The sequence below is a fragment of the Moschus berezovskii genome, chromosome 6 (genome assembly GCF_049115385.1).
Source record: "Moschus berezovskii isolate FMDL1 chromosome 6, NW_MosBer_1.0, whole genome shotgun sequence".
Classification (NCBI taxonomy): Eukaryota; Metazoa; Chordata; class Mammalia; order Artiodactyla; family Moschidae; genus Moschus; species Moschus berezovskii.
The window spans coordinates 67527846-67554115 of record NC_142465.1 but is presented as its reverse complement, the minus strand read 5'-3'; the positions used below and the strand labels follow the sequence as shown (position 1 = coordinate 67554115).

Genomic DNA, 26270 nt, shown 5'->3' with positions numbered 1-26270 from the left:
TATATTTTTCAAACAGTAGCACAGTGTTTAATTATTTATTTTCAATTGAAACTGTTTAAAATACCTTTCCTAGAATCCAGAGAATTTTAAATAGCATGGCTATTGTTTGCTTTTATTCTGACATAAGCAATGTTGTGGCATCAAATTGTCTTACATAAATATGGGAGAAACAAAATCAAGTTCAGTACTATTAGGATTTTTGAAACCATGAAATGTAGTGATGTCAGCATGTTTAAACAATGGGTTTCCTATCATGCTGGACACACTGGATTCATTAGCTCAGAAGTTCTGAAAGGCTTCTCTGTTTCCTCACCCCAATAGATAAATGTCGCATTCACATTTGTATAATAATACCTTAATGTGTATAGAGCTTGCTTTTCTATTTCCAAAGTGCTTTCACATCTGTTCTCTTATTTTAGCACAAACAAGGTGTCCTACACAACTATTTATGTGTGTGTGGCACATTGCAGTGGAGAAGGCAATGGCAAGCCACTCCAGTACTCTTGCCTAGAAAATCCCATGGATGGAGGAGCCTGGTAGGCTGCAGTCCGTGGGGTCGCTAAGGGTCGGACATCACTGAGCGACTTCACTTTCACTTTTCACTTTCACACATTGGAGAAGGAAATGGCAACCCACTCCAGTGTTCTTGCCTGGAGAATCCCAGGGACGGGGGAGCCTGGTGGGCTTCTGTCTATGGGGTCGCACAGAGTCAGACATGACTGAAGTGACTTAGCAGCAGCAGCAGCAGCAGCACATTGCAGATCAGCTTTTAAGTTCAAGTTCTGTGGAGATAAGAGAGTTAAGTGAAAAATATGAAAAATAATAACAGAAGGAAGAAAAATATTTCCAGTATTTAGGACCTAAGCAACAATATTTAGAAATTTTCTTGAGTGATACTTAGGATAAGTCAAAATGTTCTTGAAATGAATAATAAAGAAGAGTAATGGAATTAATAAAATTTAGGGACCACATGCTCCAAAGTTATGAAAAAGAAAAAAGAATTTCCCAATGTGACACTTACAACCATTTATTTATAACCAAATACTTATGGGAAAATGAAATAATCCTTCTATTTTCACAAAATAAAAAAGACTCCTGAGCATTAAGAGAAAATCCACGCTAAAGAAGTTCCTGTGTTTTGATTGCTGTCATCAAAATAGAAATATCAATATTGCCTGAGGCAGTTACCTTACCTGATGTACACAAAGCTTAGAAGCAGACTTATCCACATTTCAAAGACTGGGAAACTGAGAAATTATGTGACTTGGTCTGGGTAGCACAACCAGAAAGAGACAAAATCAGAACTTGCCTGAGGTGATATGTTAGGCACTAGAAAGGCTTTGTCTCCATTGCTTCTAAATCACTAGAAAGCTCATTCAGTTGAATGTCTAATATATTTTGATCCAAACAGTATTACTTAATACGTATGTCTAGATCAATTACTTCTTTTTTTAATTAAATCTTCTTGAAAGTCTTTATTGAATTTCTTACTATATTGCTTCTGTTTTATGTTTTGGGTTCTTGGCCGTGAGGCATTAGACATGTAGGATCTTAGCTCCTCGACCAGGGATAGCAAATCTGCAAATCCTGCGTCGGAAGGCAAAGTCTTAACCACTGGACCACCAGGGAGGTGCCTCAATGACTTCTTTATTTGAAAGCACTTTACATATTATGTTAGTTCTACAAATGTCTGTTCTTTTGATACTGTTAGAGGAAGAGAAATGGAAACTGGGCCACATAGAAGCCCTGCCATGGCCCCACCCATGCCTGAGACTCCATGTGCAGTATCTTATTTAAACCTCACCACAGCCCCTCTTATATTCAAGGAGCCCGCGTGAGTGAGTGCTTTGCCTCACAGCTGCTGCGTGGCGGAGCCCAAACACAAGCCGTCTGCCTGACCATGTTCTATTCTTCTATGCCCCCAGTGGGCTACTTCTATTTTAAAATGATATGAAATATCTTTATAACACTTCAATAAATACCAGTTTCCCATATGCTATGTCAGATCCTCTATCTGTAGAATTCTCCAGGCAAGAATACTGAAGTGGATAGCCATTCCCCTGTCCAGGGGATCTTCCCAGCCCAGGGATCAAACCCAGGTCTCCTGCATTGCAGGCAGATTCTTCACTGTCTGAGCTACCAGGGAAGCCCATACATACATAGAGACAGTGAACAGAACAAGGATATTATCGCGGGTGGTTAGTGGAAACATGGAATCGGCTCATGGTTCTCACCATGAAACTTAATTTAAAATTTTTTATTTTATTGCAATATAGTTGAATTACAATATTGTGTTAGTTCCAGGTGTACATGGACATCACCAGATGGTCAGTACCAAAATCAGATTGATTATATTCTTTGCAGTCAAAGATGGAGAAGCTTTATACAGTTAGCAAAAACAAGATCGGGACCTGACTTTGGCTCAGATCATGAACTCCTTATTACCAAATTCAGATTTGTATTGAAGAAAGTAGGGAAAACCACTAGACCATTCAGGTATGACCTAAGTCAAATCCCTTATGATTATACGGTGGAAGTGACAAATAGATTCAAGGGACTAGATCTGATAGAGTGCCTGAAGAACTATAGACGGAGGTTCGTGACATTGTACAGGAGATTCGTGACATTGGTCAAGACCATCCCCAAGAAAAAGAAATGCGAAAAGGCAAAATAGTTGTCTGAGGAGGCTTTACAAATAGCTGAGAAAAAAAGAGAAACTAAAGGCAAAGGAGAAAAGGAAAGATACACCCATTTGAATGCAGAGTTCCAAAGAATAGCAGGAAGAGATAAGAAAGCCTTCTTCAGTGATCAATGCAAAGAAATAGAGGAAAACAATAGAATGGGAAAGACTAGAGATCTCTTCAAGAAAACTGGAGATACCAAGGGAACATTTTATAGAAAGATGGGCACAATAAAGGACAGAAACAATATGGACCTAAAAGAAACAGAATATATTAAGAAGAGGTGGCAAGAATACACAGAAGAACTGTACAAAAAAAAGATCTTCATGACCCAGATAACCACAATGGTGTGATCACTCACGTAGAGGCAGACATCCTGGAACGTGAAGTCAAGTGGGCCTTAGGAAGCATCACTATGAACAAAGCTAGTGGAGGTGACGGCATTCCAGTAGCTATTTCAAAACTCAAAGATGATGCTGTTCAAGTGCTGCATTCAGTATACCAGCAAAATTGGAAAACTCAGCTGTGTCCCCAGGAACGGAAAAGGTCGGTTTTCATTCCAGTTCCAAAGAAAGGCCATGCCAACGAATATTCAAACTGCTACACAATTGCACTCATCTCATACGCTGGCAAAGTAATGCTCAAAATCCTCCGAGCCAGGCTTCAACAGTATGTGAACCGTGAACTTCCAGATGTTCAAGCTGGATTTAGAAAAGGCAGAGGAACCAGAGACCAAATTGCCAACATCTATTGGATGTTAGAAAAAGCAAGAGAGTTCCAGAGAAACATCTACTTCTGTTTTATTGACTGTGCCAAAGCCTTTGACTGTGTGGATCACAATAAACTGTGGAAAATTCTTAAAGAGATGGGAATACCAAACCACCTTACCTGCCTCCTGAGAAATCTGTATGCAGGTCAAGAAGCAACAGTTAGAAGTGGACATGAAACAATAGACTGGTTTCAAACTGGGAAAGGGGTATGTCTAAGCTGTATATTGTCACCATGCTTATTTAAGTTATGCACACAGAGTCGGACACGACTGAAGTGACCTAGCAGCAGCAGCAGAGTACTTCATGCAAAATGCCAGACTGGATGAAGCACAAGCTGGAACCAAGATTGCCAGGAGAAATATCAATAACCTCAGATATGCAGATGACACCACCCTTAAGGCAGAAAGTGAAGAAGAACTAAAGAGCCTCTTGATGAAAGTGAAAGAGGAGAGTGAAAAAGTTGGCTTAAAGGTCAACATTCAGAAAACTAAGATCATGACATTCAGTCCCATCACTTCACGGCAAATGGAGAAACAGCGGAAACAGTGGCAGACTATTTTAGGGGGCTCCAAAATCACTGCAGATGGTGACTGCAGCCATGAAATTAAAAGATGCTTGCTCCTTGGAAGAAAAGCTTATGACCAACCTAGACAGCACATTAAAAAGTAGAAACATTACTTTACAGACAAAGGTCTGTCTAGTCTAAGCTATGGTTTTTGTAGTAGTCATGTATGGATGTGAGAGTTGAACCATAAAGAAAGCTGAGTGCTGAAGAGTTGATGCTTTTGAACTGTGGTGCTGGAGAAGACTCTTGAGAGTCCCTTGGACTGCAAGATCAAACCAGTCAGTCCTAAAGGAAATCAGTCCTGAATATTCATTGGAAGGACTGATGCTGAAGCTGAAGCTCCAATTCTTTGGCCACCTGATGTGAAGAGCTGACTCACTGGAAAAGACCCTCATGCTGGGAAAGATTGAAGGTGAGAAGAGAAGGGGACAACAGAGGATGAAATGGCTGGAGGGCATCACCGACTCGATGGACATGAGTTTGTATAAGCTCCAGGAGTTGGTGATAGACAGGGAAGCCTGACTTCCTACAGTCCATGGGGTCAAAAAGAGTAGGACACGACTGAGTGACTGAACTGAACTGAACTCCAGGTGTACAGAACAGTATGAGTTATACATACATGTATATATATCTGTTCTTTTTCAGATGCTTTTCCCTTTTAAGTTATTAGAAAATATTGCATATAGTTCCCTGGGCTGTACAGTAGGTCTTTGTTGGTTATCTATTTTATGTATAATAGTGTATATTATATATTAACACATGTTAATCTCATCTTCCTAATTTATCCCCTCCCCATTTTCCCCTTTGGTGATCATAAGTTTGTTTTCTGCATCTGTGAGTCTGTTTCTGTTTTGTAATAAGTTCATTGTTCACGTATAAGTGACGGCATATGATATTTGTCTTTGGCTTGTTTTGTTTTGCTTAGTAGGATAATCTTTAGGTCCATCCATGTTGCTGCATATGGTATTATTTAATTCTTTCTATGGCTGAGTAATATTCCATTGTGGTAATATTCCATTGTGTGAATGATAAAGAATATGTGGTAATATGCATTCCATATCCATCACATGTCCTGTTGGTGGACATTTAGGTTGCTCTGATGTCTTGGCCCTTATAAATAGTGCTGCTCAGAACATAAGGGTGCAGGTATCTTTTCAAATTACAGTTTTCTCCAGATAAACATGCCCAGGAGTGGGACTACAGGATTTTTTTAAAAATTCTCATTGGCGTATAGTTGATTTACAATGATGTGTTAGTTTCAGGTATACAGCAAAGTGAATCAGTTTTATATATACATATATATACACGCACGTATATCCATTCCTTTTTAGATTCTTTTCCCATATAAACCTTTACAGAGTATTGAGTAGCGTTCCCTGTGCTATACAGTAGGTCCTTAGGATTGCAGGATTACATTGTAACTCTATTTTTAATTTTTTAAGGAACCTCCTTACTGTTCTCCATAGTGGCAGTACCAGTTTACATTCCCACCAACATAGGAGGGTTCCTTTTTCTCCAGATCCTCTCAGGCATTTATTATTTATAGACTTTTTGATGACGGCCATTCAGACTAGAATAAAATAATACCTCATTGTGGTTTTGATTTTCATTTCTCTAATAATAAGCAACGTTGAACACTTTTTCATGTGCCCGTTGGCCACCTCTATGTCTTCTTTGGAGAAATGTCTGTTTAGGTCTTCTGCTTATTTTTTGATTGAATTGTTTGTTTTTTTGATATTGAGCTGTTAGTGTATTTTGGAAATTAATCCCTTGTTGCATCTTTTGCAAATATTTTCTTCCATTTATAGGTTATCTTTTTACTTTGTTGATGATTTTCTTTGCTGTGCAAAAGCTTTTAAGTTTAATTAGATCCCATTTGTTTATTTTTGTTTTTATTTTCATTCCTCTAGGAGATAGATCTAAAAAGATTGCTGTGATTTATGTCAGTGTTCTGCTTATGTTTTCCTTTAGGACTTTTATAGTATCCACTCTTACATTTAGGTCTTTAATTCATTTTTGAGTTTCTGCAGTGTTTATTTGTTGATCCTCTTGTGGGAACTCCTCCCTGAACATCTTGGTAGAGCTCTGCCCTCCTCCCATGTTTGTGAGAAGCTTTGTATGTAGGTGTGGAGATTATTGCTCAGAGAGAGAAGTTCTTGCCTGTGGGGGTCTCTCCGGTGAGTGGATACTGTTTCCTTAGCAGCTTCTTCAGTTCGAGTTTTGATTTGGTTTCTTTCTGACTCTGTGATCTGTATCAAATTGTGATTTCTCTAACTTTAGTTTCCCTGTCTTTAAAACATAAAGACTGCCTCATAGGTTTGTGTGAATCAGATAATTTTTGTGAAAGTATATTCTAAACTATGAGTCATTGTTGTGTACATATAGATAGATGTATGACTGATGGTTCAGATATATCCTCTGCTGCTGCTGCTAAGTCACTTCAGTCATGTCCGACTGTGTGTGACCCCATAGACGGAAGCCCACCAGGCTCCCCCGTCCCTGGGATTCTCCAGGCAAGAACACTGGAGTGGGTTGCCATTTCCTTCTCCAATGTGTGAAAGTGAAAAGTGAAAGTGAAGTCACTCAGTCATGTCCGACCCTTAGCAACCCCTCGGACTGCAGCCTACCAGGCTCCTCTGTCCATGAAATTTTCTAGGCAAGAGTACTGGAGTGGCTTGCCATTGCCTTCTCCGGATATATCCTCTATAAGTCCCTAATTCAAACGTCCCTGGTTCATAGTAGGACCAGTTAATAACAAAAATGTTAGGTACGTGGTCAGAGAGTGGTAACAATCTATAAAGACCACCCTTTTGTTCCAGTGTTAGACAGGCTTGGAATATATATTGAGAATGAAAATGAAACTTTCTTCCTTATTATGTTAATTGTATAAGTGTGAAGACTGCCATGGAGTATCTCTCACGATGGAAAAGGGATCTGTGAGATGATCACAAAGCGAGTGAAAGCAGAGGAGAGCTGGAAGAGTTCTCTGCAAATTAAGGGTACAAAAGTATGAAGCAAAGGATATCTTATAGTAATAACATGTTATTATTGTAACATGGTAAGAGAAAACATTAAGCAAGAAAGAAAGGATTGTTTTTTCCTTAAATGAATCTTACAACTTGAAATAACTAAGTACACAAAATTGTTAACTAGAGAAGCATAGATATCCCAAAAATCCATGAGGTTAACTCTGAGCCAGCCTCTGGGCACGAAAATAGTAATTTATTATTCTGTACTTTCCCTGGGAGAAAAACCTGGTCTTCCTAGGTTCTACCCACTGCTCTTGTGTGATGGAATTTATAGAATCAGGCTTCAGAAAATGGTGCAACTGTTTTGAAAAGAATAGCATTTTACAAAACATGAAACAAGTTTTATTACTGAGTTACATTAGATTTTTTCAAATGTTCATAAGTTACTGGCTAGTCTTTAATTTAGATTTTTATCACTTCACTACTACTCAGAAAAACTCAGCATGTCCATGACTTCAAAAATTTTTATGAGGGTCTAAAAACAACTCCTAATACTTCAGCACAGACGGATAATGTATAACTCAAAAAAAGAAGGTTAAGAATAAACTCCGTAAGCTCTTCCATCAGGAGCTCCCAGTATGACAGCTTGTTGGGCAGACAAGCTAACCCAGTGATGACTTGGGATGTTGATGATATCTGTACCCCCATTTCAAGGCAGGAACTCTGGACCATCAGCCATCTATTCCAAACATCATGCCAAACAAAAGTGGAAAATGGTGCTTTCACACCTGGAACTTAAACCTGATGTGTTGCACACTTAGTTTATTATTGTGGATGGTTAACTGCCTCTTCTCAACATATATGCTGCTCTCCCCATGACAGTTTTGGTGCTGGAAGTTCCAATATGGTTAGCATCTTGCAGGCTACATTGAAATGTTACTGTCTATCCTATTCCACAGTCAAAAAAATAATGAGAAGAACTGGGAGAATCACTCAGATGGATTCCCCTTCAGGCTTTGATACTCCTCTTACAACTCTCCATTCTATCATTCTCTGTCCATTTCATCACTGAAGCAAAGTAGGCAACCAGGAGTTTGTTCTGATCGATGCCATCAGACCTAAACACCTCCAGTTACTTTGTGATGCCACCACCTCCCCTTCTGTGCTGGTACTTAACCAAGAAGAATGTTTCCAATGAAAACCAGACCACAGATTTTTAAAAAGACATAAATAGAAAAGGTCCTATTTTCAACTGAATAAGTAAGAAATCTGACAATATATGAAAAACCCTATTTTAGTGGAATTGATCTTGTGATATTTAGTGGAGCCTTAGGCTGGCTGACACTAAGCAGCTTGTTCACAAAGAGGCACACCAGGCTATTTTTCTCCACTTGTTAAATTTTCAGAATGTTTCTCATTAGATTCAGTCCAGTTCCTGGGTCCGCAGGTCAACTTTGGCTGTTATAATCTGACCTTGATACATTTTCAAATGGTATGAGAATTCTCTTATTCTTCTCCTCCTTCTTCCTTTTCTTTTTCCAATATTAAAGAAATTAGAGTTTTTTTAATGTCTAGGGGAAATAGGGCTTATTGAGCAATCCTGTCTCAGTTACTTCTGTTCATGTATGAGTAAAGTATAAATCAGCAGAGACTCTACTGAGTGCATGCAGGTAACAGAAATCCAACTCAAGCATAAAAGGGCACATATTTGGGTCATTTTGCTACAAAGTCCTGGTAGCCTGGGTTCAGGTGCTCATTTGATGGCTTGGTCTTGGACTCTTCGTGTCTCAGCTCTGTTGTCCTCCGGGTTGGCTCTTTTCTCAAGCAGGCTTTTTCTGCATGAGGGGAGTTTCAAGTCCAATTCCTGTTACACTCAAAAACCTGTGAGAAAGAGGGCTTATCTAACCAAGAGTTCCCCCAGAAAGGCCCACGATTGAGTCCCATCGGTTCAGATCAACCTGGATCTGGTTTGGATCATTTATCTGCCCTGAGCTAACCCCACAGGAGTGTGTGTGTGTGTGTGTGTGTTGGTATGTGTGAGAGGAGTGTGTGTGTGTGTGTGTGTTGGTGTGTGTGAGAGGAGTGTGTGTGTGTGTGTTGGTATGTGTGTGTGTTGGTATGTGTGTGTGGGTGGTGGTGTGTGTGTGCGTGGTGTGTGTATGTGTTGGTGTGTGTGAGAGGAGTGTGTGTGTGTGTGTTGGTATATGTGTGTGTGTGGTGGTTGTGTGTGTGGTGTGTGTGTGTTGGTGTGTGTGAGAGGAGTGTGTGTGTGTGTGTTGGTATGTGTGTGTGTGGTGGTTGTATGTGTGGTGTGTGTGAGAGGAGTGTGTGTGTTGGTATGTGTGTGTGGGGTGTGTGTGTGTGTTGGTATGTGTGAGAGGAGTGTGTGTGTGTGTGTTGGTGTGTGTGAGAGGAGTGTGTGTGTGTGTTGGTGTGTGTGAGAGGAGTGTGTGTGTGTTGGTGTGTGTGAGAGGAGTGTGTGTGTGTTGGTATGTGTGTGTGTGGTGGTTGTGTGTGTGGTGTGTGTGTGTGTTGGTGTGTGTGAGAGGAGTGTATGTGTGTGTTGGTGTGTGTGTGTGTGGTGGTGTGTGTGTATGTGTAAGAGGAGTGTGTGTGTGTGTGTGTGTGTGTGTGTGAGGTGTGATTAGCCGATCCTAGGTCACATGCCTGGAGATGGCTTTAGCTCCACCTGAGCCATAGGAACCGAGGGGTGGGAAGGGAGGCTCCTCCCGTTGACAGGCTGTTTTGACCAGAAGTGACGGTGGTTTCTGGGCCAATAGAGATAGCAGTGGTGAGCACTCAAGGAAATCCACTCTGACTTCCAAATTCTGAAAGTGTTTGATGGAAAATTATTATATTATTAATACATGCCTGACATGCTACAGTCCATGGGGTTGCAGAGTTGGATACAACTGAGTGACCGAACAGCAACAATACATGAGTATTACTTTCATTTTTTGTGTACTTAATTTGAGGAGTTTTTTTAAAAATAACATATTTGAAGTAATGAGATCAGAGTTAAAAATCCTATCTCTGATATCTAATACCTCTGTTACCTTGAACAAGCCTCTCAGCTACTCAGGGCCTTGGTTTTCTCTTCTTAAAGTACGATTATTGCCCCCCGCATCACTGTTGTGAGGCCAAGTAAAGTAGTGGTTGTCAAGTATTTAACAGCAACAGCTCTACATTTGGGTGGTTTTGGAAATTATTATTATTTTGAGATAGCTCTAACTTCCTTCTTTTCTGTGCTTTTTCAACTGCAACTAGGAATAAATGCATTCTAAAATAAAGCGCATAATATTTAGCTGTGTTTCACAAAAGTATTTCTATTTTCCAGCTGGTAAAACCCAAACTAATACCTCTCCACTGATATGGAAACAATAGTTCTTAGGACTACAAGCCCTGTACAAGAACTTCCTATCTGTATTATAAACTAGTTAGTATTGAAGCTCTTTGGAGAGGATTTGTGGATGATTCCATACTTAAATAGTTTGAGTTAACATGTATTAAAATATGCCCTTATATGTTAAAACATTTTATTTCTCTTATAGTAGAGTCTATGTGGGCTCTATAGAGGTGAAACCTGACTCTTCCTTATTTTTTAATTCCCTATAATAAGCATCCCATACTTATCAGATTGCACAGGGTTTTTAGGCACTGCAAAAGCCACAGGTTTTTTAAGATTTATTTTTAATTAGAGGATAATTGCTTTTACAGTGTTGTGTTGGTTTCTGCCATACAACAACGTGAATCAGCTATAAGTAAATACAACCTGAATCCTCAGAGCCAGGATGAGCACAGTGAACTACCTAACCAGCTCTAAGCTAGGCAGGTGATTAGTTCATTGTCGTCATCCTCAGAGCCAGCACTGATTAGTACAGCTTTATAATGAGGAAGTCAAGGCACAGAGGGTTTATGTTGTTGGCCCAAGACCACAAAGATTGTAAGAAGCAGAGTCGGTACTTGAACCCAAGCTGTCTAGCTTCAGAGCCTGTGCTTTCACCACTGTAATGATGCACCCCCTGGGTTGTATCTACACAGCAGACATGCTGCTGCTGCTAAGTCGCTTTAGTCATGTCCGATTCCGTATGACCCTATAGACGGCAGCCCACCAGGCTCCCCCGTCCCTGGTATTCTCCAGGTAAGAATACTGGAGTGGGTTGCCATTTCCTTCTCCACACAGCAGACATGACACATTCTAAAAAATGTCTAGAACCCCAAGAGGCTCCAGTACAATGTTTTGAGACCTTTGATATATTCTGCTAGTAATATTTAATACTTTATGTAAAAGCACATGTAGTAGAGACTTGAATCTCTAAGGTGGTGTGGGCAGACATTGTATTTGAAGAGAATCCTTTGCTCTTGATATCCAACTTTTCATTCTTTACAAATCACGGGAAGTAAAGAGTAGCTTCATGAAATCAATTGCAAAATTATGTGATCTCCACCTTTCTGTATGGGTCTCTACTCTGAGGCTTGAATGCAGCCTCACAAGAATTTACAGTAACTTGCATTCTGTATATACATTTACGGCTAGAAGTTTCTTCTGTGCTCCTGTTAAAGAAAACCAGAGAACTTTAGGGTGAGAAGGGGCCAGAATATGTATCCAGTCCCGTGTCTTGATGCAGCACCCCCTCCAACACATCCTCAGTAAACAGCCACAAGTTTATAGCTCTACTTGTAAGGTGGCCCCCACTTTGTGAGGCAGCCAGCCCCATCATCACTGAATTAGTTCTAATTAATAGGACTTTTGCCTTATAGCGTATTGAAATTAGTTCCCTTAAAATTCCCACGTAGTCAGTTAATGCTATCTTCTGAAAACATGAAGAGTAAATCTCCTCCCTCTTGCTGAGAATAGTGAAGACTAAAGACTCTGTGATGTCTTTCCTTTGCTATATTAACCACTTCCAGCTCTTACTTACCAGTATCTTTCTGATAAGTGGGATGTGGGCTACACAGCATTCTGATTCCCCAGCTCTGGTCATGTCTGCTTTGTTGACGTTAAGCTGCTTAACATTGAGATACTATTAGTTCTTGTTGAACTTTTCTATGAAAATGTTTTAGTCTTTTTCAGTGGCCATGAACCACGCCTCCCTTCTCAGGCCTTAACAGTGCTGTGTGTGTGTGTGTGTGTGTGTGTGTTTAACCTTAATGCAGGATCTTACATTTACATTATTCTTTTGCAGGTCTAACAGTTTTATCAAGTAATAAGTCCTTCTATCAGTGCCTTTTTAGAACTTGGTCAATGCTCAACATGTCACTGATCCTTCCCAACTATGTAATATGCTGATTTTAAAAGCACACCTCAAAAAATGTACCTGTCAAGTAACTCCTCCAGTGTGTTGACTTCAGTGTTGAACAAGGCAGACCTGAGGAAATACCTGTGTAGCCTTCCATCAGAGACCTCTTACACTGGCATCATTCAAGATGATCATTCAAGCGGACCTTGTTTTCCCATATATCCCACAAGGATAAAACGAGGAAATAATGGGGTCTTAATAAGTATCATTGAATGAATGGCTTTGTCCAATACCCCCTTTTTTTAACTTCTTGGCTGCACCATGCAGCAAGTGCAATCTTACTTCCCCAACCAGTGATCAAACCCGCTCCCCCTGCAGTGGAAGCTCAGAGTCTTAAGTGCTGGCCTGCCAGGGAAGTACTTCCAACACCTCTTTTTTACTAGAGGCAGAAAGCAGTGTTGAGCATACAGTTCGTAAACGGGTTCAAATTCTTAAAAATGACATCCTCGATTTACAAGAAAGGACCATGATGTATATTTTAAAGTGATGTTACTGGCAAAGAACAATTATTACTTTGCAGAATCGAATTTCTTTGCAGCAGTTCATGTTATGATAAAAAGCTGATTGCTGCTGTTCTGAATGAGTGATTAATATTTCCGCTAATGGCCCTGAAAAATGTTTGTGTCAGGAGTAGCCAGACTTCGAGGTAGAACAAGTAAAATAGTCCATATTGCAAGAAACAACATGATCCCAATTGACTTAAATTTCCTGCAACATCCAGGGAACCTGGGGCGCTGAACAATAAGATCTGAATTGTACACAGTGTTCCACTTTTGTTCCTCTGCTCTGTTTTTTTTTCCTGTGAAGAGATTTCATAAATTTCATAAATAATTCTATAATGTCATTTAGGGCTACAACTGTCATATTAGGGAATGCAGGTTATGTATTATCTCTGCAAATAAATAACAGGTCACATAGCTTTAGTTCTTTCCTGTTTTGGCAGCCGAGAGCTTACTTTATGTGCTGTCAGCACCAGAATCAGAATTTAAAGGGAAAGAGGAGAGAAAGGGGGGAAGGGGGAGGAGAAGAGGGGGAACAGAAGGAGAGAGGGAGGAAGTGGGAGAGGAAGCTGTAACTTTGCAGGCAGCAAGTAATATCAGACTTCGTATCATGTCAGTGTACTGATGAGACCAGATGTGGTGTTTGCTTCCACTTGCGCTAGATTGATTCATTCTGATGCCAGCAGTAATGGTCACACATGGAAAAATGACTGTTGGCCTGGCTTTTCACTTCCAGCAGGTGATTACTGATCTGTCCCAGAATGTTCCTGATACAGGGACAAGGTCATGTTCATGAAGGTGTGAGAAGACTGCTCTTTAAGAAAAGGAAGAAATGACGGGGAGTGGGATTTTTTTTTTAGTCCAGTATTCCCTGCAAATAAAATAGTTGACTTGAAACCTTTTACAAAAAGAGTCAGTGGTAAGAAAGCCTGAACTTGAGACATTCCCAGCGTAGTTGAAAAGAAAGAATCACATATAGTTGTTACAGGGGCATGTACACATCACAAAACTCACCTGAGAGAAGAGGAGGAGAATGGCTCCATCTATGATAGTGGGACAGAATAAGTAAGGTGCTGGCCTGCGGCTTCTGGGTAACTCAGGAGAGACAGAGGTTCTAGTTTCTGACTTCCAGGCAGGGTTCTGCAAGTGCCCACAGAAGAGGAGACTGCAGGGGCCGTCACTGCTGAAGAAAAGATGCACGCGAGGTGTTTGGTGCATGGTTCCTTGGCTGAACTGAATTTGTCTGACTCCATCGTTTGACAGGTCTCACCTCATTTTGGGCTCTGCTCAAGGAGCTGCTGAGTTTTCTGGCTGCTGACTAAGGCTCCCTTTGTTAGGGTGCCCTTTTTTCTTTTGCCTTTGAAGCTGTTTTGTTCTCTCTTCAAGTTTGTTTTTGTTTTATTTTAGAAGCGCTGTCATCTGAGAGAAGAAATGGACTTCATTACTCTTTTAACTTTCACTGTGAACCTTTCCTATTTCTTGTTGGACTCTTTCTGGTCCATTTCTGAACACCCTGAAGTGTGAAAGAATTATGACAGACATAAGAGAAACAGAGGGAAAGCTTTTTTTTTTCAGGGCTAGAACAAGGCAGAAAATTTCATCTCTGATGGAATCTGACCAGAGGGCCCTATTCATACAAGTTTCTTTATTAAACTAGCTACACAGCATCAGCAGACACATGGAAGGTTTTCAGTGCCTAATTGATGTTACTGAGCGGGTGGAGCTGTCGCAGACATGCTCCTTCCAAAACCTACCATCAGCTTCTGAATCCCAATTGATTACAGGTCCTGACAGAAGAAAATGGATCATGTCCATAGCAATGCCTATTCTGTAAGCATTGACTGAAAGCAGGGCTGACCCCTCCTCACATTGTGACCCATGCCTTATACCCCACAGATGAAGTGACTGCCTCTGAATGAATGTCAGGGTGCCAGGAAGACAGGTTCTTATGCTCTAAACCTTTCCCCCATTTTCAGTTTGCACTTGGAAGAATAATCCCTTTGTAGCATGGAAAGCATAGACTTAATTTGGGTATAATATGCTGGGTGCTTGGGTAAGGCTTCTCTGGGAAGGCAAGCCTGGAGTAGAAGGTGAGTGAGGGATTTGGTCATGCAGCATCTGGAGAAGGGGAAACAAGTGCAGAGGCTTTGAAAGAAGAGTGCGCTTTGCTGTCCACAAAGCGCGCACAGGAGGGAGAGAGGCGAGGCGAGGAGGGGCAGAGGTAACAGAGGATGGAGGTCCTTGCAGCCCCATTATTAGGACTGAATTTTCTTCTGAGTTAAATGGAGCAGAGCAGCATGATCCAGCTTTCATTTTAAATGTATCATTTTGGCTGTTGTATTGAGAATCAGCACAATGGGGGCAAGGATGAGAGCAGTCAGAAGCTAATGGAAGAATCCAAGTGAAAAAAGGTAGTGTCTTGGACCAAGTAGGGATAGGATGGTGAGATTTTAGAAGTAAATTCAGTCGGATTTGTTGCTGGATTGAATGTGAAAGGTGAGCAAGAGGATGACCCCAACTGGAAAAAGAGGGTTGCCATTTAGTGAAGTAAGAAAGCTTATAGGAGAGGAACGGTCATTTGAAGCTTGGTTTGGGGCATTTAATTTAAGGTTAAGATGCTTATTAATCATCAGGATTAAGAGAGGTGTTAAGAAGGCTGAGTGTCTGCATCTGGAGTTCAGAGGAGAAGTCTGGGCTGGAGACATAAATTTGGCCATCAGGATAGGATGAGACCACCTGGTAAAGCCAGAGGTAAAGCATTAAGGACTTATACTCCAGGGGTCAGAGGTCGATCAAATCACAGTAACCAGCAGAGGAGCTAGGAAATGAGGGCAGTGATCAAGTGTCAGATGGTCAAGGAAAATGAACAGTTGGACTTGACAAAATGAAGAACAGTGGTTTTGGTAGAGTGGGCTCACGTGAGGAGAGGAAAGGGGAAGCAGAGACCATATCGATAGCTCTCGGGGCCTTTGCTTCTCAAAGAACAGAAATTGAGCAGGAGTTCAGGTAAAATATTGGGTCAAGGGAAGGGGCTTATTTGCTTTTAATAGGAGATGTTTCAGTACTTACCATGAATGTTCAAAAAACAGACAACAAAGGAGGGAGAACTTACTGTAAATACCAGGTTACTACCAATTGAGCAAAAAAGAAGTCAACCTTTAGGAGAAAGACTTTGGAGACAGATGGTATTCCGTTTAGTTTGTTATTAGGTTTGAATGCAAATGCATTGTATTTTCTCAACTGTACTCATGGTAACCTGAGGTATGTGACAGTAACAAGAACAGGATGTGCGTTGTATTTGAGAAAACGTTTCCAGACTCAGGAGAGAGGTCTGAACTTGAGATAAAATTATGCACCTCCAGAAGTGTGCTGACTTCATCACCAAAGAAATAAATATTAAATTATTGATATCTCAGTTCTAAGATTTCTATCCCTTTAATTAACCCCCATTTATTTGGATTTCATGGTAATTCAAATTCAGATCAACTAAATTAGCCTTTGCAATGTATGAGAAAAAGGAACTGAGAGAAAATTAATAAGCATGTGAAATTGCAAAGGCTGTTTACCATCCTTTTACAGAACTGTTTCCAGGCTCCTCCAAGCAGCCCGTTAGCAGATAGGTCTGCTAATTACAGATGTTCCTCTCTTTTCAACAAAGTCAGCAGCAGCTCTTTTTCAGCCTTTATCAGGAAAAAATGAGACCATCTCTAACAAGAAGTCTGCAAGGTTAATCTCTGATGCATTTTGCCAGAAGTGTGTTAGCAGTGATGTAGTTTACTGAGGGCCCAAGTGGCAGCAACAAAGTAGATCGACTAAAAATTATAAGGAGGAGAGTAATTGATGTTTCCATGGTGCTTGATCATTTGCCAAGAAATACTGAACGCATTCTGTGATTCCATTCACTTAGTCAGTACGTTTGACAGCTTCTGTATTTCAGGTCCTAGAAACCTAGCTGTGAAAAAGTTCCCTTTTGCATGAAGCTTAGCATGGGCTGTACAACAACCTGGTGAAATAAGTAGGCCGAGTGCTATTATTAATCTTTTCAGATGAGGATATGCTAATGTTTAATTAAAACTTAGATTTAACTCACTTCTGTTCTAGGGATTTGGGCCCCAGCTGAAATTTTATCACTAGTATTTTCTTTCTCAAAGCTTTTGAACACTCAGTACTTCAATATATGTTGTACTGTGAAATGTTATCTTCATAAATATAATGAAGGAGAAGAGTGAGTCAGAGGATGAGATGGCTGGATGGCATCACCAATGCAATGGAAATGAACTTGGGCAAACTTCGGGAGATGGTGAGGTTCAGAGAGGCCTGGCGTGCTGCAGTCCATGGGGCTGCAAAGAGTCAGACATGACTGGGCGACTGAACAACAACAAATACAATGAAATTCTGCAGGGGAATCCCTTTTGCATTTAAAAAATTCGTCCCAACACTCAGTCTGATAACCATGTGTCTAGAAGAAGAGCCATTCCATGTTATGAAGACACAAGTTATAGCTGGTCCATCTTAAGTTACTACTCTAGGAGCCTGATCAAGTCTTTACTGCCATCAAAATTGGCTTCCCTGGTGGCTCAGTGGTAAAGAATCCTGCCAGGGCAGGAGACATGGGTTTGATCCCTGAGTCGGGAAGATCCCCTGGAGAAAGAAATGGCTACCCACTCCAGTATTCTTGCCTGGGAAATCCCATGGACAGAGGAGTCTGGCAGGCTATGATCCATAGGGTTGCAAAAGAGTTGGACACAACTTAGTGACTGAACAGCAACACCAATCATCAAAGTTAGTGTGATAGCTCACATGTATCAGCTTTTTAAAAAAACAACCTCCATAACATACTATTAACTGCTTTTATTTTAAACTGTTTTTAAAATCTGACTTTTTACCACTTGCATTGAGGCACATAATTATTAGAAATGAGAACATATTTACTTTAAGTTTGAACATAGGTTTTGAATGAAAAACAGTTGTTGTAACTTCTTTAAAAGGTATATATGCCACATGGGGACTCTCTTCAGTGTATATGACTGGAGGTAGGTTTTATTTCTTCATTGAGAAAATCTTACCCAGATTTTTAAAAAATAAAATAATTACAGAGTATGTGTGAAAAAGAAAAATAAAATAAAATAAAATAAAATAATTATGGCACAAGACCCTCTCTTCCCTCTTTAACTCTCTGGTAACTTCTGTGACTGTTGGGAGATATATTCATGTAACAGGATGCTAACGGGAGCTTTCCTGTAGGCTCTGAGTATTGCACGATCTAAAGGGAGAGCTGCTGGTAATGGAGCCCGGCTCCCTGCTCGGAGTTGAGCGACAGGTGGTGAGTCCTGTCCTGCACAGTCAGCTGCCTGTCCGCAGAGGTGGAAGATTGCTGCTGGGAGGGCGGGGGGCGCGAGTCAGAGGATTGTCTGAGCTGCGGGGGAAGGAGCTGAGGCGTTCCCTCCCTTCCCAGGGGAGGGGCGAGAGCACACGCCCGGGCAACGCAAGCCCGGGAAGGGTTCCCCGGGGAACATTCACCCAGAAGGGGGGAACCTGGCGTCTGTCCCCGTCAGTGGACTTCTGGGAGCAGACACGTGTAGGCCCGCCTGAACTGAGGGGGAGAGAACTGGAGGGAAGCGTCCGGCAGGGAGCAGAGTGGTTCCGGAGCCACGTGACCGGCATGGCGCGATGTACCTGTGTGTGGCCTGGCTGGGCATTCAGGAAGAGGCTGGGCTTGTGTGTCCTAGGAAGGTTGAGTAGGGGTCGGAGAAAGTCACCCAAGAGCCAGATTTCTAACATCAGGAGCTGTGCTATCCAGACCCCATGCCCTTCCCAGCAGAGCCCTCCAGAGGACCTGCATGGATACAGTAGAATCCAGGGCAGGGCAGCTCCTACAGGAGGGGTCAGAGACCAAGTTAGTGTTACCCTGATAAGCAGTGACAACCAGCAGAGAGAATTCAGCCACTGCCAGATAAGAAAGGGGCCCTTGTCCTTCTCCTGTGTCCTTCTCCCCAGCTAAGTGCATGAAGGAGGTAGATAGAGCTTGGGGTAGGAGGGCTCCAAGGTGGGCTCTACTGCCCCATCTGGTGTGCAATAAGAAAGGGCAACCTTTGAATCGTGAGTATGGCCCATCTCCAGTACTCTTGCCTGGAAAATCCCATGGGTGGAGGAGCCTGGTAGGCTGCAGTCCATGGGGTCAGGAAGAGTCTGACACGACTGAGCAACTTCACTTTCACTTTTCACTTTCATGCATTGGAGAAGGAAATGGCAGCCCACTGCAGTGTTCTTGCCTGGAGAATCCCAGGGACGGCAGAGCCTGGTGGGTTGCCATCTATGGGGTAGCACAGAGTCAGACACGACTGAAGTGACTTAGCAGCAGCAGCAGGGGGTAATGATTGGAAAATAGAACATTAAGGTATCTGAACCTCGTGTGGAGTTGAGACTGTTTCATAAACTGACTCCATTTATATGTATTTCTTTCAGGATTAGTAAACAGACTCCATATACCTGAACAGCCCCTCCGCCTTCTGGTGAAGTCATTACTGGGCTGTCACTCCCTCCTAGCCAGCTGACAGGTTGTAACACTTTCCTGTATAACCTCAGCAAGCTACTGACCCTCTCTGGATGTCATTGTCTTCATCTGTCAGATGACAGGTGATCCCTGGGTTACTTCTGTCACTAAAATTCTGTGAAAGTTGTAGAAGATGTATGTAAAAGAATTAGCTCAAAATTGTGTGACAGTGCTTTAAGGGTGTCCTCGAAGTATTTTTGGTGCCAGTTAAGATGGTAATCCTACTGAAGCATAGAGTTAATATATTTAAATCAGATGACAACTCTTGGAGACGAGGCTGGGAGTTTAATGACCCCAATGCTTAACTTGCTAGAGATTTAATTCTTGAAAAGTAGGAAGGAGTAGATGCCCCCCTGTGGAGAAAATGGCATGATCTTTAGGGCAGAAACTGAGAAGAGCAGAGCTGGTTTTAAGTGAGAGGTGGTTGGAAGTGCCTTTTGGTCAGACCCCAGGTATCTTACTTTCTTAACAGAATGCCAGTTACCTGACAGTCTGTCCCCAGCAAGCCATCCAGATGACAGAAGGGATGGAGAGCAAGATGTAGGTGGGTATGGAGCTGCGTTTGGAACTGGAGAGAGAGATGTTAAATTTATGGTGAGCGTTTCTGGGAGGGTGGAGGTGGGAGAAACATTTAGCCAGAGGAAAGCTTTCATTTCCACACTTCCACACTTGCTGGTGATATGGTTCCTTGCTGGGTTTCTAAACCATACTGTGCTTGTGTTCTTATCTCCTTTCTGCACTGATCTTTGTACGCTCTGCTTGTGAATTCTGGGGATGTTCACAGTGCTTGGCTGAATAAGCTTAGGCATTCTGCCATTTTCTGTGATTCGATTTCACAGCATCATTTAGATGATGGAATTCAGGAAAAGAACTCTGTAAAGGTCAGGCCAGGAGCCTTGTTGGTTTATCTGGTGGTTTCTGCTGTAACTCCTGGGAGGGTGCTGGTTCGTTGGGCATTTGGTTCTAAGCAAACATTATTGCCTTTTAATAACTGTTGGTTATTGAATTGTTAATGGTGTGGTGGAGAGTCCAAAACATGGAGCTGACCCCTTAGGCTCATAAAAAAGCAAATGCTGTTACCCAGAGTTTCTGGTGAGTGACAGAACTGAGCTTCCAGACCCCAGCCCACCCCTGATTCCGCCTCCATGGCGCCTCCTCCACCTCCACATGCTCCCACTGCCGGGCAGCAAACTGACACTTCTCCCCTTGTTAATCGCAGTTTTACCCTTGAGAACTGGAGGGGGAAAATATCTTCTAGGTTTATCAAGCTGAGCAATGACTAAACTAGGAAAGTCGTTTTATTGCATTTGTTTGCTCCTGGTCGTTTGCCCATAAGAAAATAAAAATGTTTGGCCTATGTTAAAGACTTTTTTCCTATCTTTCTTGAATTTCATGAAAATATTTATCCTATGAAATGAATGACGTGAAGGGGGAAAGTATTTCCATTCTCTTTGGCAAGTGGAAAAACACAGTTTGCTTTTTTCAAGATGTGAGTGTTTTGGTAATTTCCTTTGACATAAAACTAATGCATAAATGATCTTTTTTTTTTCCCCCAGCCAACCCAAAATGTTTTTAAGCAAAAGAATGACTTGGAAGTCAATTATTAAACCTCGGTCACCCTAAAGCATTTTTTGAATGTTTGAGTTGTTTTCGTTTGTTTTTTTAAGAAATGTGATTCTTTGCTCTTTATTATTTTCCTCCTTCCCTTCCTTGATGCTACCTTGGTAGCTGCCATGTTTTAAATATTGACAAGATGAGATAGTTTTCTGTTTATATCAGCAGTCGTCTGTCTGTGAGATATGGACGAATCAGAACGCTGGATTTCCTTTCTCAGCCATCCATCAGGTTCATAATGTAAGGTTACAAATGGTTATTTTCTCTTCCTGAACTTGCGCTGTGTCGTGTGTTGCAAAGTGTCGTCAGTAGCTATAGGGACTATATCCTGGCAATGCAGAAAATTTGTGATGTCTGACAACTCCTGAGGTTTTTTTTTTTATTATTGTCTATTATACTTCATTCACTGTGCCTCGTGACTAGTTAACGTGCAAAACATTGTCCTGAAATGAGAAACATACTTGGTTTGGAAGTCTGCAGTTAACAATCTGTCCCGTGTGAGTTTGGCTTTCATCCCAGGTGTCCACGTTCACTCGCTTTCACCGGCGAAAGGAAAAGGGTAAACTGATATATATATCGCCATGTATGTATCAGTCTTGGCCTTCCCCATTTTGTACTTCCCTTGTCCACGGGCTGTTCAGTCCTTTGTGCCCAACAGTTCTCAAAGGTTCATGCGCTTCACTTGTGAGAAATACTTGAGTATGATTTGCATGATATTCTATATAAGTTTTATGCAAATGCAAGAGGACTATAGCCAAGAGAGGCACCATTACAGCTACAAAGTGGTTCTCAGCCTAGTCCTTTTTTTTTTTCACTTGACAGTACTGAATTGATCTTTGGAATGCGTGCAAAATCACAACCCGTTTTACTCTGAGCTGCTTAATATTCAGATATTCACATTTCACCTTTGCATACATTTAAAAATTCATTTTTGTTTGGAAAGTAAACATTTTCATGTTTGGGTTTTTTAATCTATTTCATATTTTAAAATACAATCCTATTTTCACACTCTTAAATTTTTCTCATTGGGCAGCCTGCTGTCTGAGAGGTTGAGACTTTTGGTTGAGAATCACTCAAAAGAGCTTTTGCAGAGCTCTTGGGGCAGCATGCAGAGGGCCTCTTTTGGGGTGCCACATCAGGCATACCCCTCCTTGTGTGCATGGGATTTCTGGCTCTTGGGGACCACAGTCTATACATTGCCTGGTGCTGCTGTTCCAGTGACCCAGCAGTTCCTCCTGAACACATAAATGCTCGCTAACCAGTGCTTTTTCATGTTCAGAAGTGGCCATCTCCGCTCTTTTATCAAAAGAAACAAATGTAGGATAACCAGCTGCATTCTTTATTCATGAAGATGTTTTAGAAGAACTGCACCAGCATCTTGCTTTCATGTGTGTGTGAACTGTTTGTAGGAGGCCTTTCCTTACATTCATATCCCAATGTATGTACACGTATTTATAAGTATGTGCCTTCTTCAAAGCTGTTGAGATAAGGGAAAATAAATGTAATCACATATATCTTATGTATGTTTGGGTAACCCATCTCTAATATTTGTTAGAATTATTTAAAGTGAATCCTGAAAATAACAATTGTCATTTAAAATCATTTTAGCTTTTCATTAAGTGATCTGAAGAAATAGAAAACAATGTTTGTTAATATTCAATCTAAATTTACAGGCAGGTAGGTGGGAGTTGTTCCTAATAGAAAAGATTTAAAAGCATCTATTAAAAAAATCAATTAAGTCCTCATTTAAAATTTTTTTTAAAGAATAAGATAAGGCTTGGAAAATACCATACCTTCCTGTTCATGTTAGAGAGCTAGATCCTAGTCATAGCTTTTAATTATTTACTGACATCCTAACAAAACTTTTCCTTAAGAAGAAAGTAAGAATATAAATAGTTTCCCCTTTGTATTCTCAGAACACATAGAATATGTGATATCTTCAGTTTCCTAACAAAACTTTTTCTTAAGAAGAAAGTAAGAATATAAACAGTGTTTCCCCTTTGTGTTCTCAGAATACAATAGAATATGTGATATCTTCAGTTTCCATTTTGGGGGATAGAGCGTTATACAATATGATGTTTTCGAATTAGATATCTGGTGCACATGAACTAAAACCATGCAGTTTTACCACCTTTTGAAATAACAAAAAGATTAATAGCTGCATTTTGGACTCTACCATCCAATAAACATCTATCATGGAATTTTGCAAATTTTTTTTCTATGTTATAACTAAATTCAGTTAGTGGCTTATACTTTTCAGCTGGTGGTATGAGACATTTAATTTAATTACATTATATTGAGTATGGCCCAATTATAATCCTTCAAACTCAGCAGGCTAAGAATTTCTAGTTGGCAGTTGGTAAATACCTATTAAGCAGAATCAATTCTCTGTTTAAAACTTTAATCTCAAATTATGTTTTTCTTTCATATTAGAAGATTAAGTTTTATTTGAGTTTGAAGGGATAGCTAATAATGTACATTTTCTTCTGTTTAGTTATGTCCTAAAGGAACAAATACATACATAAATGCCAAGTAAACAAGGTTTTAAGCCATGACCAAATTCTTGAACTATTAAGATCATTTAATACATGAACCTAAAGGAAAGGTTTTTCTCTAAGTATTTTAAGCTATAAAGAAGTAGCCTGAAGATATTTAGTAAGAATGCCTTGAATCACTGTAATTTCTCTTCTGCAATTGCTTAAGCCTTTTAAAGCGTACTGCCAGTCACTAGTAGTTTACAATATGACAGACTTTTGCAATTTTGTTATTCTAATTAAACATTATTGCCTCATAGTAATACATGTTTTGCTAAAGATAAGACTTTATTATGAACCGTTATTTCAGACAAAAGACTTTTTAAGTCTGTTTGATTTTTAGTTAATATTTAATAAGCATTTTTAACTGGGAGATTATTAATTTTTTAAATTCACCTGAAGAAATACAGATAATATCTGGATATAAATTTACTGTTTAATAGGACAATACTGGGCTTCACTGTTGAAATTATTTTAAATGTGAGGCAAACCCCTTCCTTGCTTTTTCTCTCTACTGCTCCTCCATGTTACCGCCACTCTACCTGTTTCCTCCACAGTTCATTCCTGCTATAATTCAGCCTCCAAAAGGACAGAGACCTAAGGCATCCTTGCTCTCTAAGTTCTTTTGTTTTTCCTGTCCCTCAAGGAGATGGAACTGAACCCCACCCCAGGGCAGGCCACACCTGCCCTTTACAATAGTGTAATGATGAGTCCATGCATTCCCACTGAAATAGTTCCAAAGAGAAAAATCAACACCTACGAACAGAGTCTTCTAAATACTCTTATATCTAAGGTTAAAAAATAAATAAATAAGTTGATGAGTTTCCAGGAAGAAAATTATTTCCTTATAAATTCAATTTTAAGAACACTTTTTCCTCTGTTTGAAAATGAATTTCTAGAAATAGCACTCAGTATGACAAAATCCAGTTTCTATTTCCAGAAAGGCAGATTCAGTTCCTGTAGGGAATTTTTAAAATATTTGGTCTGGAGCATAGTTTCTGGGCCACAAAGAAAATAAAATAAGGATTCTGTTTCTCTTCCCTATAATTATCTTCCCCCATTGCATGTCGGGGAAGCGTGTCAGAGCACTGCAGATTCGGAGCAGGTGGTTTGGGATTTCTGGACAAAGTGGAGTTATGGGAGAGCAGATGATGGCGCTGCCTAAGCAGATGAAATGGATGCACCACTAAATTCTTCAAATGCTTACCAAATAAGAGATCAAGGTCATTTCCAGACTGAGGTGCTATGTGCTGTTATTCCCAAAATGGCTGCTCTGACTTCTGTGGATGATGTAAATATTTGGATCAGCATTCTGCTTTAAGTGTATGTGGAACTCACATTGAAATTTAATTATAAAAGTGCCTGAGTTAATTCAGCAATTAGAGAATGAGTTTGCATATGATTTGCATGCTTAATGTACAAACACCTGAAATGTCCCCATAACCCCAGCTTCATCCCACCCATTCCCACCCCCAGCCCTCCCACATCCCTTGACCCGCAACCCATGGTACCCCCAGCTTCTGCCATGTCTGTTCAGGCTTTTCTGAAAACTGCCCATTGAGCTTGGCCAAGGTGAACCTCAGCTAAACGATGACAGGGCTAACGTTGAAGACTGGATGCTTGGTTTGCGTTATCACGTCAGCAGACACTGGATCCAAGGATCTTTTGAGGTCAACCAGCTCCCTTTGTATCATTCCACGAAGTTGCGTGCAAACTTCTGTTGTTGCGTTAACAGTGTTACCTGTGACTTAAGTGTACAACACCTGTTTGCTGTGTTGTTGTTTCTTTATCAAGGGAGGGGGGAGACCAGGGGTGTCAGTTAATGGGGGAGATGATAGGATGATTTGCTGGATGTGGGGAGAACTTTGAAATAAGAACTCACTGTTGCATGTTTCCAGAGTTTTAACTGTTTTCATTTAAAGGTTATTACACTCACCTTTGAAATAATATTCAAATTCACATATTCTGCATTTTTAATTTTATACTAGTTTTTTTAAGAGCAAATCACAGTCAGTTGAAATAAAAATCCAAACATTTAAGAGAGAAGGACCAGAAAAGATCAAAATAGCAGAGGAAAAATTAATTGCAACTAGTTACTGTTTTTACAAAATAAAAATCCATATAAACAAAGAGAAAACTTAAGAATGAGTCAGGGATGGGTCATAAAATGAAGGATTTCTGCTTAAAAATGCTAAAGTAAATATTCCAGATAAAGTCTTAATGATATCAACAATTGGGAAGATGGGAGAACCGAGCCCTGTGCAGGTAAATTAGCAACTGGAACAAAACTAACAAGCAGAGTAACTCAGAGAGAGGAGCCAAGGGTTCTGACCAGTCACACACTCCAGTGAGAAGCCAAGGAGATAACATGAAGCTCATTTTTCTCTTCCTGTGGTTGGGAATGACAGATCTCAAAGAGAAAATTTCAGGCTCTCTGCCTCACGAGATGGCCTGTGCATTCCTAAGGGGCTCTGGAATTATTCTGTTTTTTAAAACCAGTTAGAAATTTGACTTTATAGGTGCTCACACTAAACCATTACAGTAATAAAACATGTTGAGGTTAACCTCATGGAAAATGGTCATTAAAATGATGGGATGTCCTTCTGTCTTAAGTCTGTCTTAGCGGGCTCAGGTACAACGTGATATACCGTCACATGGACTGTGCTTGTACTTGTGATCAGGCTCCCCAAGTACATGCATATGCACATATGACCAAACCTGGCATTTAAATATTTATTCTTCATTCATGCTTTAGGTTTTCTGAGGGAGGTGTTTGAGTATATC

General features: G+C 40.6%; 1 protein-coding gene across 13 annotated transcripts in view; it reads left to right on the top strand.

Moving 5' to 3' along the window:
- LOC129535755 (ankyrin repeat and sterile alpha motif domain-containing protein 1B) overlaps window positions 1-26270 on the top strand; it is a 414902-nt gene that overhangs the window by 324427 nt on the left and 64205 nt on the right. For 4 of the 13 annotated variants that reach the window (XM_088837141.1, XM_088837133.1, XM_055394363.2 and 1 more), the window contains one exon: window positions 21118-21192. The exons of 5 other annotated variants lie outside the window; for them this stretch is intronic. In XM_088837141.1, the coding sequence (XP_088693267.1) occupies window positions 21118-21192 (75 nt within the window). The remainder of the gene's footprint in view (window positions 1-21117; window positions 21193-26270) is intronic. 4 more of the 13 variants (XM_088837138.1, XM_088837137.1, XM_088837134.1 and 1 more) reach the window with 1 other exon arrangement.